At 47.0% G+C, this 14,213-nt stretch overlaps 1 protein-coding gene across 10 annotated transcripts in view; it reads left to right on the plus strand.

Annotated features, from left to right (window-relative positions):
- Window positions 1-2,446: 2,446 nt before the first annotated feature.
- The window catches only part of LOC119580856 (muscleblind-like protein 1), a 126,219-nt gene continuing 114,452 nt past the window's right edge, over window positions 2,447-14,213 (plus strand). For 5 of the 10 annotated variants that reach the window (XM_037929028.1, XM_037929018.1, XM_037929019.1 and 2 more), the window contains exons 1-2: window positions 2,447-2,643; window positions 13,817-13,822. In XM_037929028.1, the coding sequence (XP_037784956.1) occupies window positions 2,584-2,643; window positions 13,817-13,822 (66 nt within the window). In that variant the 5' untranslated portion in view covers window positions 2,447-2,583. The remainder of the gene's footprint in view (window positions 2,644-13,816; window positions 13,823-14,213) is intronic. The other 5 variants (XM_037929022.1, XM_037929023.1, XM_037929024.1 and 2 more) reach the window with 1 other exon arrangement.

A 14,213-nucleotide genomic window follows, 5' to 3' on the forward strand; every position in this document is an offset into this window, starting at 1 on the left:
GGAATTTGGAAAGGAAGGAAGTGGGGGGAGGGGGGAGGAGGGGGAAGGAGCGTGAAGGAAACAGGTGATTCATGTGTCCAGGTGCGAAGGTCAGCGTGTAATGAATCCACGGTTCTTGAAGTCGCCTTGTCTGGCACGTTGTGTGTGTGTGTGGTTGCGTGTGTGTGTGTGCGTGTGTGTGTGTGTGTGTGTGTGTGTGTATGTGTGCGTGTGTGTCTGTGTGTGTGTGTGTGGGGCGTCATGTCGAGCGTGCCGCGGTAGTTATTGTTAGTGAAGGAATATGATTGGTATGTTAATGGGCGCTGATAACTTTGATTGATTGGGTATTGTCAGAATAACGGTGTCTAGTCGGGGATAGCACTTTCTTCACTCTTGTTCTCTTGTGTGTGTGTAACTCTCCTTCTTCAGTACTTCTCCGTTCCTCCTCGTTCTTGCCTAATTCTTATTCTTAATTTTATTCTTCTTTTTCCTCCACCTCTTTCTTCTTCATCTTCTTTTCCTCCTTCTCTTCCTCTCCTCCATCCTCAACCTCCTCCTGCTCACTCCCCCCCCCTCTCCTCCCCGCGCTCTTGTTCCTTATTCTCTCCCTCTTTCTCCTCCTCCTCCTTCTCCTAGGATGAGCACACCACTTCTCCTCTTCCTCTTCCTCTTCTTCTTCCTCTTTCCCCTCCTCCTCCTCCTTCTCCTAGGATGAGCACACCCCTCATCCTTATCCTTATCCTCTTCCTCCTCCTCTTCCTCTTCTTCTTTCCACTCCTCCTCCTCCTCCTCCTCCTCCTCCTAGGATGAGCACACCCTTCCTCCTTATCCTTATCCTCTTCCTCTTCCTCCTCCTTCTCCTAGGATGGGCACACCCCTCCTCCTTATCCTAATCCTCTTCCTCCTCCTCTTCCTCTTCTTTCCACTCCTCTTCCTCCTCCTTCTCCTAGGATGGGCACCCCCCTCCTCCTTATCCTTATCCTCTTCCTCCTCCTCTTCCTCTTCCTCTTTCCCCTCCTCCTCCTCCTCCTCCTCCTCCCTTCTCCTAGGATGGGCACCCCCCTCCTCCCCTTATCCTCTCCTCCTCCTCTTCCTCTTCCTCTTTCCCCTCCTCCTCCTCCTCCTCCTCCTTCTCCTAGGATGAGCACACTCCCAAACCTGTGGCAAGTTGACGTAAATATCATAATTGCTGGCTCGTTCCAGGTTACAGCATGTTTGACATTTATGCTAATGTTTCGTCGAGTACAACCGCGACACCTGGCGGAAATGTTAACAGCCCCGGCACCCGCTGCTCTGTGTGGGGGTGCATCTTTGTCTGTGTGTTTGTGTTTGTCTGTGTCAGTGTTTATCTGTTTGCCTGTTTGTCTCTTTCTGTCTCGTGTCTGTCTGTCTGTTTCTTTGTTTCCGTTTCGTTTGTCTGTCTACGTGCCTATTTTTTTCTGTCTGTTTGTCTTTTTCTGTTCCGTCTCTGTTTGTCCCTTCGTCTGTTTGTCTGTTTGCGTGCCTGCTTTTTCTGCCTCTTCTGTCTATTTTCTTGGTCGGTCTGTGTACGTATGTACGGCGATATGACTACCTTCATTTTTCGGTCGGGGAGGGGGCTGGTAGCGGGGTGGGGAGGAGGAAAATGAATAAATAGATCGGCGATTCACGTGTCGGATTTTCCTGACGAATCGGCGTGCCAGAGCGTTCAATTAGACCCTCAATTACCGAGCGATGTTTCCACATTAATGAGTATTTCCAATATGACAGCTTTCGGGGCCGTTGTAGCCGCGCCGAAACGCCAACGCTTTCTGATGATGCGCCGGAAAATCTCGGGGCGCGAGTGCTCTTTTATTCAGGGCTCTCGTGCTTTTGTGCGTGCGTGTGCGTGTGCGTGTGCGCGCCCGAGCTTGCGAGAGAGAGAGAGAGAGAGAGAGAGAGAGAGTGTGTGTGTGTGTGTGTGTGTGTGTGTGTGTGTGTGTGTGTGTGTGTGTGTGTGTGTGTGTGTGTGTATCACTAATCGTAAGATCAGTTAAAACAAGGAACAAAAGAGAAAAAAAAAACGTAAATTATATAATCAAATTTCACTTGTGCATTATACATATCAATACTGTTACCATATCTTATCATTTAGTTTACGTTTTATTACGCATATTGTACTTCATTACAATATGCGTTAATACATATCAATCCTCAACCATATACTATCTCACCATAGCATATGTTTACATTTATATTTATTATAATATGCGTTTATACATATCAATCCTCAACCATATACTATCTCACCATAGCATATGTTTCTTCTTCTTTTAACGGTAGGTTCATGTCTGAGCCGCCGTGGTCACAGCATGATACTTAATTGTAGTTTTTTTTCATGTTGTGATGCTCTTGGAGTGAGTACGTGGTAGGGTCCCCAGTTCCTTTCCACGGAGAGTGCCGGTGTTTACATTTATATTTATTGTCCCTGTCACGCGATTCCCCCCTAACGCCCTTTCTCCTCCTCCTCCTCAGGGTCGATGTAACCGCGAGAAGCCACCCTGCAAGTACTTCCACCCTCCGCAGCATCTCAAGGACCAGCTGCTCATCAACGGCAGGAACCACCTGGCTCTCAAGAATGCCATCATGACTCAGATTCAGGGCCTCAGCCCAGGCACGCCCGTCGTCCCCGGCACCATACCAGTTGTAAGTTCCTCCGCTGCTCCTCCTGCTCTTCCTAATCCTCCTTTTTCCCTTTCCCCCCCCCCCCTTTTTTTTTTATTCCTTTTTGCCCGTCTGTTCCCCCCTTTTTTCCCCCTTTTTTCCCCTTTTCCTTCCACCTCCTTTTTTCCTTTTTTTTTTTCTTTTCTTTTTTTTCCTTTGCATTTCCTTTTCTTTAATCCTCATTCTCCTCCTATTCCTTTTCCCTCCTCCTCCTTTCTCCTCCTTTTCCTTTGTATATCTTTTTTAACCTCCTTCTCTTCCTCCTCCACCACCACCTCCTCCTCCTTTTCCTCCTCCTCCTCCTCCTCTTCCTCCTCTCCTCCTCCTCCTCCACCTCCTCCTCCTTTCCTCCTCCTCCTCCTTTCCTCCTCCTCCTCCTTTCCTCCTCCTCCTCCTCCACCTTGACCCCCCTCCCCTCCCCCGCACTCCTCATTGCTGATGCTCATGCTGCGTCCATGCTGTTCCTCGGACCCATATTTTCTCTTAGTCTTTTTCTCTCTTTTTTTCCTCTTTTTTCGTCATTTTCATCCTCCTTTTCTGTCCTTTTGGTTTTCCCTATTCTTCTTTTTGTTTTGTCTATATCTTGCATTTCTTCGCTTTTGGATTTTTTTTTTTTTTTTCGTTTTTTTTTCGTTTTTTTTTTTTCGTTTTTTTTTATGATTTTGTTATTCCTTTGCTCTTCCCATCTTTACTGTTGTTCCTCTTTATCCTTATCCTTATCTGCTTACACTGCTCTCTCTATCTCTCTCTCTCTCCCTCTCTCTCTCTCTCTCTCTCTCTCTCTCTCTCTCTCTCTCTCTCTCTCTCCCTCTCTCTCTCTCTTTCTTTCTTTCTCCCCATCCTCTTCCTCCTTCCCCAATTCCTTCGGCGTCCCTTCCCCTTCGCCACCATCTCCCTCACTCCTCTCCCTCTCCACCTTCTCCTTCTACCTGACTCATCCCCCTCGCCACCTCCTCCCTCTCTCCATCTCTCTCACGCCTCCCCCTCGCCACCTCCTTCTCCCTTACTCCTCCCCCCTCGTCACCTTCTCCCTCCCTCCTCCCTCTCTCCATCTCTCTCACGCCCCCCCCATCGCCACCTCCTTCTCCCTCACTCCCCCTCGCCACCTTCTCCCTCACTCCTCCCCCTCGCCACCTTCTCCCTCACTCCTCCCCCTCGCCACCTTCTCCCTCACTCCTCTCCCTCACCACCTTCTCCCTCACTCCTCCCCCTCGCCACCTTCTCCCTCGCCACCTTTTCCTCTCACTCCTCCCCCTCGCCACCTTCTCCCTCACTCCTCCCCCTCTCCACCTTCTCCCTCACTCCTCCCCCTCGCCACCTTCTCCCTCACTCCTCCCCCTCGCCACCTTCTCCCTCACTCCTCTCCCTGTGTAGTGTGGCCTCCGAGTGAACTAACAAGGCGCTGCCACTCTCTCCTCTCGAAGCTTCCCTTGGTTTCCTCAACTGGGGTCCCGCCGCCTCTCCCTGGCGCCTCCGCGTGTCGCTTGCACCTCGCCCTTTGTGTGTTTGTGTGTCTTATTTGTGATTTCGTGTGTTTTTTTGTTGTTTTGATGTGTGTGTATGTATGTATGTGTGTGTATATATATATATATATATATATATATATATATATATATATATATATATATATATATATATATATTATATATTATATATATATATCACACACACACACATACATACATACATACGCACATATGCACCATATGCATATTGATTATTGTAGACTGTTTTATATTTTTGTGATTATATCCATATGTTATATTTTTACTGCTTATTTTGTGTTGGATTCTGCTTGCGAATGCATACGCGTATGACATCACTTCATTCCAGTGTGACACATGAATCTGCCGGCGCTTAACATGCAGTTGCAGGCTGTCAACGTGTGATCATTTCAAGCTTTTGTGTCTGGGGAAGAATTGAGAGAGAGAGAGAGAGAGAGAGAGAGAGAGAGAGAGAGAGAGAGAGAGAGAGAGAGAGAGACAGAGAGAGAGAGAGAGAATAAATAAAGCCCACCATGTAAATAAGGCCTAGCATGGCTGCCGGGTAGAGACCTCCTATCTATTGGTGATGTTTTATTTATGGGGAAAATGTAGGCTTTGGTCGCACAGAGCTTCCGTGCAGCCAACCCGCTCTCTTTCTTCATTTTTAGGAAAAAAGAAGAGAGAGAGAGAGAGAGAGAGAGAGAGAGAGAGAGAGAGAGAGAGAGAGAGAGAGAGAGAGAGAGAGAGAGAGAGAGAGAGACGAAAAGAGAGAATCGTTATTTCCAAATTAAATGCCTTTTGTGACCCGCTTCGTATCAGGGGAGAATCTCCCTCCTAATTCTTGCATTTATTTACGAGTACTGGTGTCGATTTTTATTGGAAAGGAGAGAGAAAGGAGGACGCGAAGAGAATTGTAATTATTTCGCGGAACGTAATAATTAATCGTTAATAGAATAGTAGGACATGCTAATGACTTTACACTCCTCAAGACCGTCGTTAAAATAATGTTGGGCATATGCCATCTTCCCGACGCTGCTTTGCAAGTTTTAAAAGTCATCAGACGCGAGCGGGCGAAGCACCTGGCAGCCTTGCGGCCAAGACCAGGGTAATGGCGGGCAAACGTTTATTTATGTTTATGTAAAGTGGGAGTACTTTTTCTCAAATTGTAATGTATTGTGTGTCCCCCTGATGGTTCGGGAAGCGGCTATCTCGCAGTTTATCTTTATTTATTGTACCTATGGGCGGATATTTTTTCTCTCGCGTCCGGAAGGGAGCGCAGGTATACAAGCGCGCTTACACACACGCGCTCTCGAATTTTTTTTTTTTCTTCTCAGTCTTTTTTTTTTTTATCTCCGCTTTACTTGCCGTCTTTTCATCGAAATACCCCGAAGCGAAGAGTCAAATAGGGGGATAGAAAAGAGGTTTCAGGATGCTTTGGAGCAATTTCAAGCACGTAGCCATTCGGAGATGAGCCTGGAGGAGAAGCGGGGTGCCAGCAGCGAGCGAGGGAGGAGGCTGTAATGGGCGCAGGCGGCGGGGAGTCAGGAGTGCCAACCAGGCGTTAACAGCGCAGTTCAAAGACGTCGAGAATGTGCCATTACCTGTATTGCCTTCTGCACCACTTCCTTCCTTCCTCCTCGTCTCCTACATACGCCTCCTCCCCTCCCTGCCTATCCTTTACCCCCCCCCTCTCCTCGTACGCCTTCCTCGCTCCTTTCCCCTCAGTTCTTCCTCCACCTCCCTTCCTCCCCCATCCCCTTTCACATATCCCTTGATGCCACCCCCCCACACATACGCCTTCCTCTCTCCCTTCCCCTCCCTTCCCCTTCCTTCCTTTCTCTTCCCCTCCCTCCCCTTCCCTCATTTCCCTTTCACCTTCCCCTCCGCTCCACCACGCACCTCCCTCCCCCCGCGCTTCCCTCAATGTCATCCAGGGAAATAAGGGGTCTGAAGAGTCTTATTTCCATCCGGGCCGTTGAAAGGGAAGCATCGGGGAAAGGGGAAGGGGGGGGGGAGGGGAAAGGGGAAAAGGCTGAAGGAGAGTTTGATGGACTTAAATCACTTGCTGTTCCCTTCTCCATCCCTCCTCACCCTCCTCCCCTCCCCGTCTCTCCTCATTGCTCTTTTCCTCTCGCCATCTACTCTAACCCGTCCCCCCCCACCCTCCCTCCCGTTTCCTCCACCCTTTTCCCCCCATTTCCTTCACCCTCCCCTTTACCCCCGACCAATGCCACCTTCCTGTACTATTACTTAACCCTGAGTTAATGGGGCTGGACGGGTTATAAGCGCCCGGGTGATTAGGAGAAGGACGGTCGCTCAAAGTTCTCGTGATGTTATTATTATTAGAGATTTTTTTTATTTTTTTGTATTATTTGTTTTGTGTTATTTATTGGGACTTTTTGATGGGTGTATATTGCTTGTTTTTTGTTTGTTTTGTGGGAGTGGTTCCGCTTTGGTTGTACGGGTCTGGTTGTTGGGTGTTTGTATTATAGTTGTTATTCAAATTAGGCCTTTTTTTTGTATGGGTATTTTATTAGTATAGTTCCCCCCCTCCCCCATCGCTTCTCCTCTCTCTCTCTCTCTCTCTCTCTCTCTCTCTCTCTCTCTCTCTCTCTCTCTCTCTCTCTCTCTCTCTCTCTCTCTCTCTCTCTCTCTCTCTCTCTCCTCCTCTCTCCTCCTTCTCCCTCATCCTTCACCCTCCTTGGCAGTTTACCTTCTCTTTTCTTTTTTGTCTCTATCCTTCTTTTTCGTCTTATCTCCTCTCAAATCCGGTCGGCCTTTTGCCCACCTCCGCCTGCGCATCCGTGACTCGCGCAGTGATCGGTCTAGCTGACTCGTAAGATCGAAGATCTCTCTGGCTAGACTGACTGACTAGAGGGGGCTCTGTTCTCTACATCACTTGGAAGTAAGTTATTTGCTGGGAACAGTACGGAGAAGGAGGAGGAGGGGGAGGGAGGGAGGGAGAGGAGGAGGGGAACGGATAGGGAAGAGGAAGAAGGAGGAGGGAGGGGAGGAGGAGAGAGAAGAAAATAAGAGAGAGGAGAGGAGGACGAAGAAGAGAGAGAAGAAAAGAGTAGAATGAAGAGGAGAGAATAGGGAGGAGAGGAAGAGGAAGAACAGAGGCAGGATATTACTGTAGAGATGACAAGGGATCGTTTTCATAAAAGACGGAGCAGACATAGCATCGCGTCTTTGTTTACGTGCGTTTGTGAAGAACTATGTATGCAAGTTTTTTTTTTTTTTTTCGTGGCGGGTGGCGTGGGGGCGGATAACGATGGAACGACCGAAAGACACAGACAGACAGGCAGGCAAGCAAGCAAGCAAGCAAGCAAGCAACAGACAGACACAGACAGACACACAGACAGGCACAGACAGACAGCAAGGAACAGATCCTCGGACTGAAACCTATCTCGCCTTTGCCTGGGTGTCGCTCATACTAATTCTGCGTCGGAAGGGAGCAAAGGGGAGGGAAAGGGGAGGGAGGAGTTAGAGGGAGGGAGCGAGGTGCGTGTAGCTGTGTGTAAGAGGTAATTGCGTTTGCATGTGTGTGGGCGGGAGGACTTGTTAATGTAGAGAATAGTTATATGCGGTGTGATTGTAAATGCAAGCACGGATGCATGCCAGCTTACGCACGGATGGCGTTTGCGTGGACCTGTGTGTGTGCGTTTATGCGTGTGCAACGTGGCGGGGATCGAAGGGGAGAGGGAGGGTGTGAGAGGGAGGCTGGGGGCGGGGAGAGAGCTAGGTCGGGCGGGGCGTAGGCAGGGAGGGCGGGGGAGGGCAGAGGGGGTGGGAATGATGGGGGGAGGGCGGGTAGGGCGGGACACCACAAAGGGAACAAGACCACCCCTGTAAGGATCTCATTTTACTGTGTGTTTTGTGTTAGCGTCACTTCAAAGGATATCATCGCCGGCGGCTGTGGCAGATACGCGCGCGGGGGCATTTCTGGCCGACCCGCGACCACCTTCAACGAGTGGGGGTAGGCGGGGGGAGGGGACCAAAGAAGGGGGAGTCAAGGGAAGGGGAGGGGATCAAAGGGGGGTCAAGGGAAGGGGAGGAGATCGGTAGGGGGTAAGGGAAGGAGAGGGACGATCAAAAGGTGGCGAGGGAAAGGGATAGGGATCAAAAGGGGGAAGGGAGAGGGAGGCGCAGGATGACCAAAGGGAGAGAATGGGATGAGAAGAGAAAAGGGAGAAAGGGAAAGATAAGAAGGGGCAAAGGAAAGTGGAGGGGAAGGGGAGGGACGATGAAGAGGTGAAGGGAAAGGGGAAGAAGGAGGAGGAAGGGAGGTTTTTCAAAAGGGGGCAAAGCAAAAGGAAGAGGAAGGACGACCAAACGAACTAAGGGGAAGGGGAAGGGGAGGAGGCGATTTAAGGAAGAAAAGGATGTTTTGACGGGGGAATTAAGGGGAAACGAGGGAGGGTCAAAGGCACTGGAGGGAAGGAAGGTAAGGGATAACGCTTAGATCACACTAATTAGAGAATATATTGTGATCGCCCTTAAAGTTGAAGGATCCGCGGAGGCCCTGTGATGAATTTGCCTCCCCCTCCCCCCTCCCCCCCTTTTATAGTCGCTTGGGAGATGTCTTTACCCCCATTATACGATCGCTGCCGTAAAATCTTTTTTTTTTCTCTCTCTCTCTCTTGTTTTCTATCCTTCATTCTCTCCCTTCTTTCCTCTTCTTCCTCCTACTACTGCACCTCTTCCTCCCTCTCCTCCTCATCCTCCTACTGTTAATACTACTACTACTTGCTCTCCCTCCTCCTCTTCTTCTCCTCCTCCTCTTCTTCCTCCTCCTCCTCCCTAATCCTCCATCTTTCCTTCCTCTCCCCTTCTTTCTGTCTCCCATCTTCCTTTTCCCTCTTCCTCCTTTATCTCCTCTTTATCTCTTTCCTTGTCTCCACCCTCCCTTTCCTTCTCTTTCCTTCCTTTCTCTTATTTTCCCTCCCCTCCCCCTCCCTCCCCACTCCTTCCATCCTCTTCCTTCCTTCCTTCCTTCCTTTCTCTTATTTTCCCTCCCCTCCCCCTCCCTCCCCTCTCCTTCCTTCCTTCCTTCCTTCCTTCCTTATTTTCCTCTCCTCCTTCCCCTTCCTTTCCTTCCTTCTTCCTTCCTTACTTTCCCTTCTCTTCACTACTCTTCCCTTCCATTCCATTCCTTTCCATTCCATTCCCTTTCTTTCCTTTTCTCATTCCATTTTCATTCCTTTTCTTCCCTTCCATTCCTTTCTCATTCCTTTTCTTCCCTTTCTCCCTTCCTTCTCCGCCTCTCCCCGGCGGCGGACGTGTCTTCCCGTCCGGTCACGTCGGTCGCGCCGTCATATTCGGCCATCCGCCGCTCTTCTTACGGCGAGTTTTTGCATGCCTGCCGACGCCGCTCCGCCGCGCACCGCGCGCGATTTATGCCCGTCTGCCTCTCAACTATTGATGTTCTCATTTAATCATCGGCGAACTATGAATATTTAGCGCGTGTTGTGTGTGTGTCCCCCTCGCGGCGTGAATTGACGCGTCGGAGATAGCGCTGGTCGGACTCTCTCTGTGTCGAATTTCTTTCTCTTTGTTTTTCCTTTTTTTCTCGTCTTCTTTCTCTCTCGTTTGTTTCCCTTTTTCTCATCTTCTTCCTCTCTCGTTTGTTTCCCTTTTTTCTCATCTTCTTCCTCTCTCGTTTGTTTCCTGTATGTTTCTTTGTCGTTTTCTATCTCCTCTCTCTCTCTCTCTCTCTCTCTCTCTCTCTGTCTGTCTTCTCTTCACATTTCTTCCACTCTGAAATCGCTCCTTATCGCACTTTCTCTCCTGCTCATTCTCTTCTATCAGTTACTTTGATTATAAACGATAGCGTTGTCTCGTACATCAGGTAATGAATCCTTTCGGTAAATTCTTGCATCCTTTTTTGGGAGGCAAATGAGCACGTCTTCAATATGGCCTATTCTAGTTTCGTTTAACGCGGCCATCTCTCGAAATTCTTCATTGTGATTTCCATTTACCGTATTCTAATTCCTCTTTAGCATTGTTCTTTAATTCCGATTTTATTATTTGTTATTTTGTCTCTCCCTCCCTGTTCGCCCCTTTACCTCGTACCTTCCTAGTTTTATTTATTTCCGCGCGTTCATTCGGGTAAACAAGCGGCGGCGACATCATACTCGTTCTACTTGCGGGGGGAAAGGGGGAAGACTCGTTTTACGATATGTGTGATGTGTCATTTTATTACGTTATAAAAGCCCCATTGCCGAGGCTCGCACGCTAGCCACATACTTGCTGCCAGCCTCCTCGTGTGGTGACTCATGTGTGTGATGAGAGTGATGACGAGGGGGGAAAGAGGAGAAGAGTAAAAGAGGGGGAAGGGGACGGAGAACAGGGGAAGGGAGGGAGAGGGGAGCAGGGAACGGGGGAGGAGAATAGGGGAAGGGAAGGAGATAGGAGTGATCAACAGGGGAAGGGGAGGAAGAGGGAAGCAGAGAACAGGGAAAGTGTGGGAAGAGGGAAGTGGGAAACTGAGGGAGGGGAGGAGAAGGGAGAACAGGGGGTTGGGGGGGGAGAGGATAAAGGGGAATGGGTGAGAGGGGAATTTTGCGTTTGTTGTCTGATGAACAATGATGATAATGACTGCTACGGTTATGAATTTGGTGATGAGGTGGGTTATAGGGAGAGATTGCAATGAACGGAACCTTAGTGATTAGCGAATCGTTGTTAAAGGGGACCATGGGGAAGTAGGGGGGGTTGGGGGGTGAGGGTTGATAGTGTTCATGACCTGGGGAAGATACGGGGGGGGGGGGTATCACGAGTCGACCTCTTGTAAACCCTTTTTTTTTTCCTTTCTCTTTTATTTATTTTTTTATCTATATATTTTTTTTTTACAACTTTCTGGCTCATCAGTTTAACTATATCGGAGACGGATTTTCTTTCTTTTTTCTTTCCTTCTTTCTTTTTTCTTTTTTCTTTTTCTTTTTTTTTTACTTTTTGTGAGTCATCTCTCGTTTTATCATTTTAATTTTCCTGTGTACATTATTCTGTTCTTTTCTCGTTGTTCTGTCGCTTTCTCTTCGGTCTGTTGCCTTTTTTTCCGATTTTTCTTCCTTTGTGTTCCTTCTCTTCTGTTCTTGGCCATTGACATCTCTCTCTTCATTTACACACACTCTCTTTTCACTTCCTCCTCCATCCTTCCTCATCCTTATCTTCGTTCTCTTTCTCCTTCTCTTCTCTTTCTTCTTCTGTTTCTTCTCTTTCCTCCTCTTCTTCTTTCTCCTCCTCTTCTTCCTCTTCCTCTTCCCCCTCTCCTCTTCCTCCTCCTCCTCCTCCTCCTCCTCCTCCTCCTCCTCCTCCTCCTCCTCCTCCTCCTCCTCCTTTACCCCCCCCACCCTCTCCTCCTCCTCCTCCTCCTTTTCCTCCTCTTCCTCCTCCTCTTCCTCCTCTTTCCTCTCCTCTTCCTCATCTCCCCATTATTCCTAGGCAGCACCCCTTACACCCTCACCCAAAGGAAACATTATCCACGAAAGACACAAAGAGAATAAAATAAAGAGATAAAAATATAGATAAAAAAAAGGTGTATATATAATAATCTAAAACACCCCCCCCCCCCCGTCCCCTCGCTCCTGATTGCACTTTATCCGCAGCACGTATTACCCTCCCCCACCTCCCCCACCCCCCACCCCAAACAAAAAAAAAAAACAAAAGATAACAAAAAAAACGTGTTAACAGAATGAATGGAACAGATGATGGAAAGCGAGAACAAGTAAGAATAATGAAGATGAAGGACACAAAGATGACATAAGAAAAAGGAAGAAACAGAAGCAAAGGATGAGAGAAGGGAATGCAAAAAGAGAAATTTGAAAGAAAAAAATACGAAGAAAAGAAGAAAGAATAAAAAGAAAGAAAAGAGAGAATGAAAAGAATAATGAAAGAAAAAAGAGAAAAGCCAAGAAAAAGAAGAAGAAGAAGAAAAAGAACAAAAGAAGAGAAAAAAGAAAGAAAAAGAAAGCAAGAAAAGAAGAAGAAGAAGAAAAAGAACAAAAGAAGGGCAAAGAACGAAGAAACAAGAAGGAGGAGAGAGAAGAACGAAGAAATAAGAAGAAGAGGGAAGAAAGAAGAAGAAGAACGAAGAAAGAAGAAGAAGAAGAGGGAAGAAAGAAGAAGAAGAGAGGGAAGAAAGGAGAAAGAAGAGGGGGAAAATATGTTGATGCGATTGGCAGGTGCGCTATCGCCGGCCGTGAGGGAAGGTGCGCCGCCGCCTTCCCTACGTCACGCCGAGCTCGTGCGGGTCGTCACTTGCGTGGCCAGGCAGTCCTTCGGTGGGGGGAGGGGGAGATGGAGGGGAAGGGGGAGGGGGAAAGGGGGAAGGGTTTAAGAGAAGGGGAGATGGAGGGGGAAGGGGGAAGGATTTAAGAGAAGGGGGAGGGGGAGATGGAGGGGAAGGGGGGAAGGGTTTAAGAGAAGAGGGAGGGGGAAAGGGAAAGGGTTTAAGAGAAGGGGGAGGGAGAGAGGTGGGAGGCGAGAAGCATGGAGGGAAAGGGGAAGGGGAGACGAGGGGAAAGGGGAAGGGTTTAAAAGACGGGCGAGGGAGAGAGGTGGGAGGCGATACGCATGAAGGGAAAGGGGAAAGGGAGTGGATGAGGGGAGAGGGAAGGATGGAAGAGAGGAAGGGGGAAGATGGAGAGGGGGAGGGAGAAGGAAAAAAGGGGTAGAAGCGGGAGAGAGACAGAAATTTTTATTTTTTAAAGAGAGAGAGAGAAGAGGCGAAAGAAAGTAAGAAAGAATAGGGAAGGAAAGAGAATAAAAGCATTAGAACGAGAAAGAAAATGAAAATGAATGCATTTTATTGTTGTAAAGAAAAATAAAATCGCGGATATCAATAGACTACCCCCCCCTCCTCCTCCCCCTCCCCTTACCTTTTTTTCTCTTCTTTTATTATTATTATTATTATTACTAATATTATTATTATTATTTTGTTTTTAGCTGAGGATGAGCAATAAGTGAAGACTGATGAACGTGAATGAGCTATAACTCGATTCGTATGGATAAGATTGTGCTTTCCGCTCCCTCTCTCCCCCTCCCCCCTCCCCTCCCCTCCCCTCTTTTCCCTCCCCCCCACCTCCACCAGCCACCTCCCCCTCATCCCCAAATTTGCTTCATAATGTTCTGTTATGATTCACTAACCGAGTAAATGGTTGCTATTTTCATTATTGTCATTAATAATACATATAAGTATTTTTATTATTATTATTATTATTATTATTATTATTATTATTATTATTATTATTCTAAGTGATCTTGGTGAAGTTGATAATGTATCTTGATGTGCCAGCTGTTGATATTATTAATTTACACACACACACACACACACACACACACACACACACACACACACACACACACACACACACACACACACACACACACACACACACACACACACGTATACACACACACGTATACACACAGAAAAAAACCCTACATATATAACTAAAAAGTAATAATTATAAAAAAGTGATAATAATAATGACCTTCTTGAAACGCACACGATATAAGGCAGCTCTTAAGCCAAGCCAGGAAGGCGGTTTTTTTTTTTTTTTTTATCTTGAGAGAAACCCGGGACAATGATTACCTTTTTGGGCCGCCTCTCAGATCCACCTTTCTCCTCAAAACGTTAATCGGCTTTTGATTCTCTTTCACGCAAACAGGAACAAGTGAGTACTAGTCCGATAGAGGTTGTTTTGTTTTGTTTTGTTTTTGTTTTTGTTGTGTTTTTTTTAACTTAGTTTTATTTTTTTATTTTTTTTTTTTTCAATTTAGGTTTATTGTTTTTTTTTTTTCTTCTATGCTTCTATTTTTCTTGCTATAATGTGTTTTTATTGTTATTGTTATAGATTTAATTTTGTTAATATCATTATTATTATTGTTGTTGTTATTATTATTATTATTATTATTATTATTATTATTATTATTATTATTATTATAATCTTAAGATACTTGTTATTATATTTTGCTCTATATGCTTTTTTGAGCTGAGTTGTTTATTTATGGAACAGAATTATATATATTAAAAGCACCAATATGTAAGTTTTCAAGGAGGAGGAA

The sequence above is a fragment of the Penaeus monodon genome, chromosome 14 (genome assembly GCF_015228065.2).
Source record: "Penaeus monodon isolate SGIC_2016 chromosome 14, NSTDA_Pmon_1, whole genome shotgun sequence".
Taxonomy (NCBI): Eukaryota; Metazoa; Arthropoda; class Malacostraca; order Decapoda; family Penaeidae; genus Penaeus; species Penaeus monodon.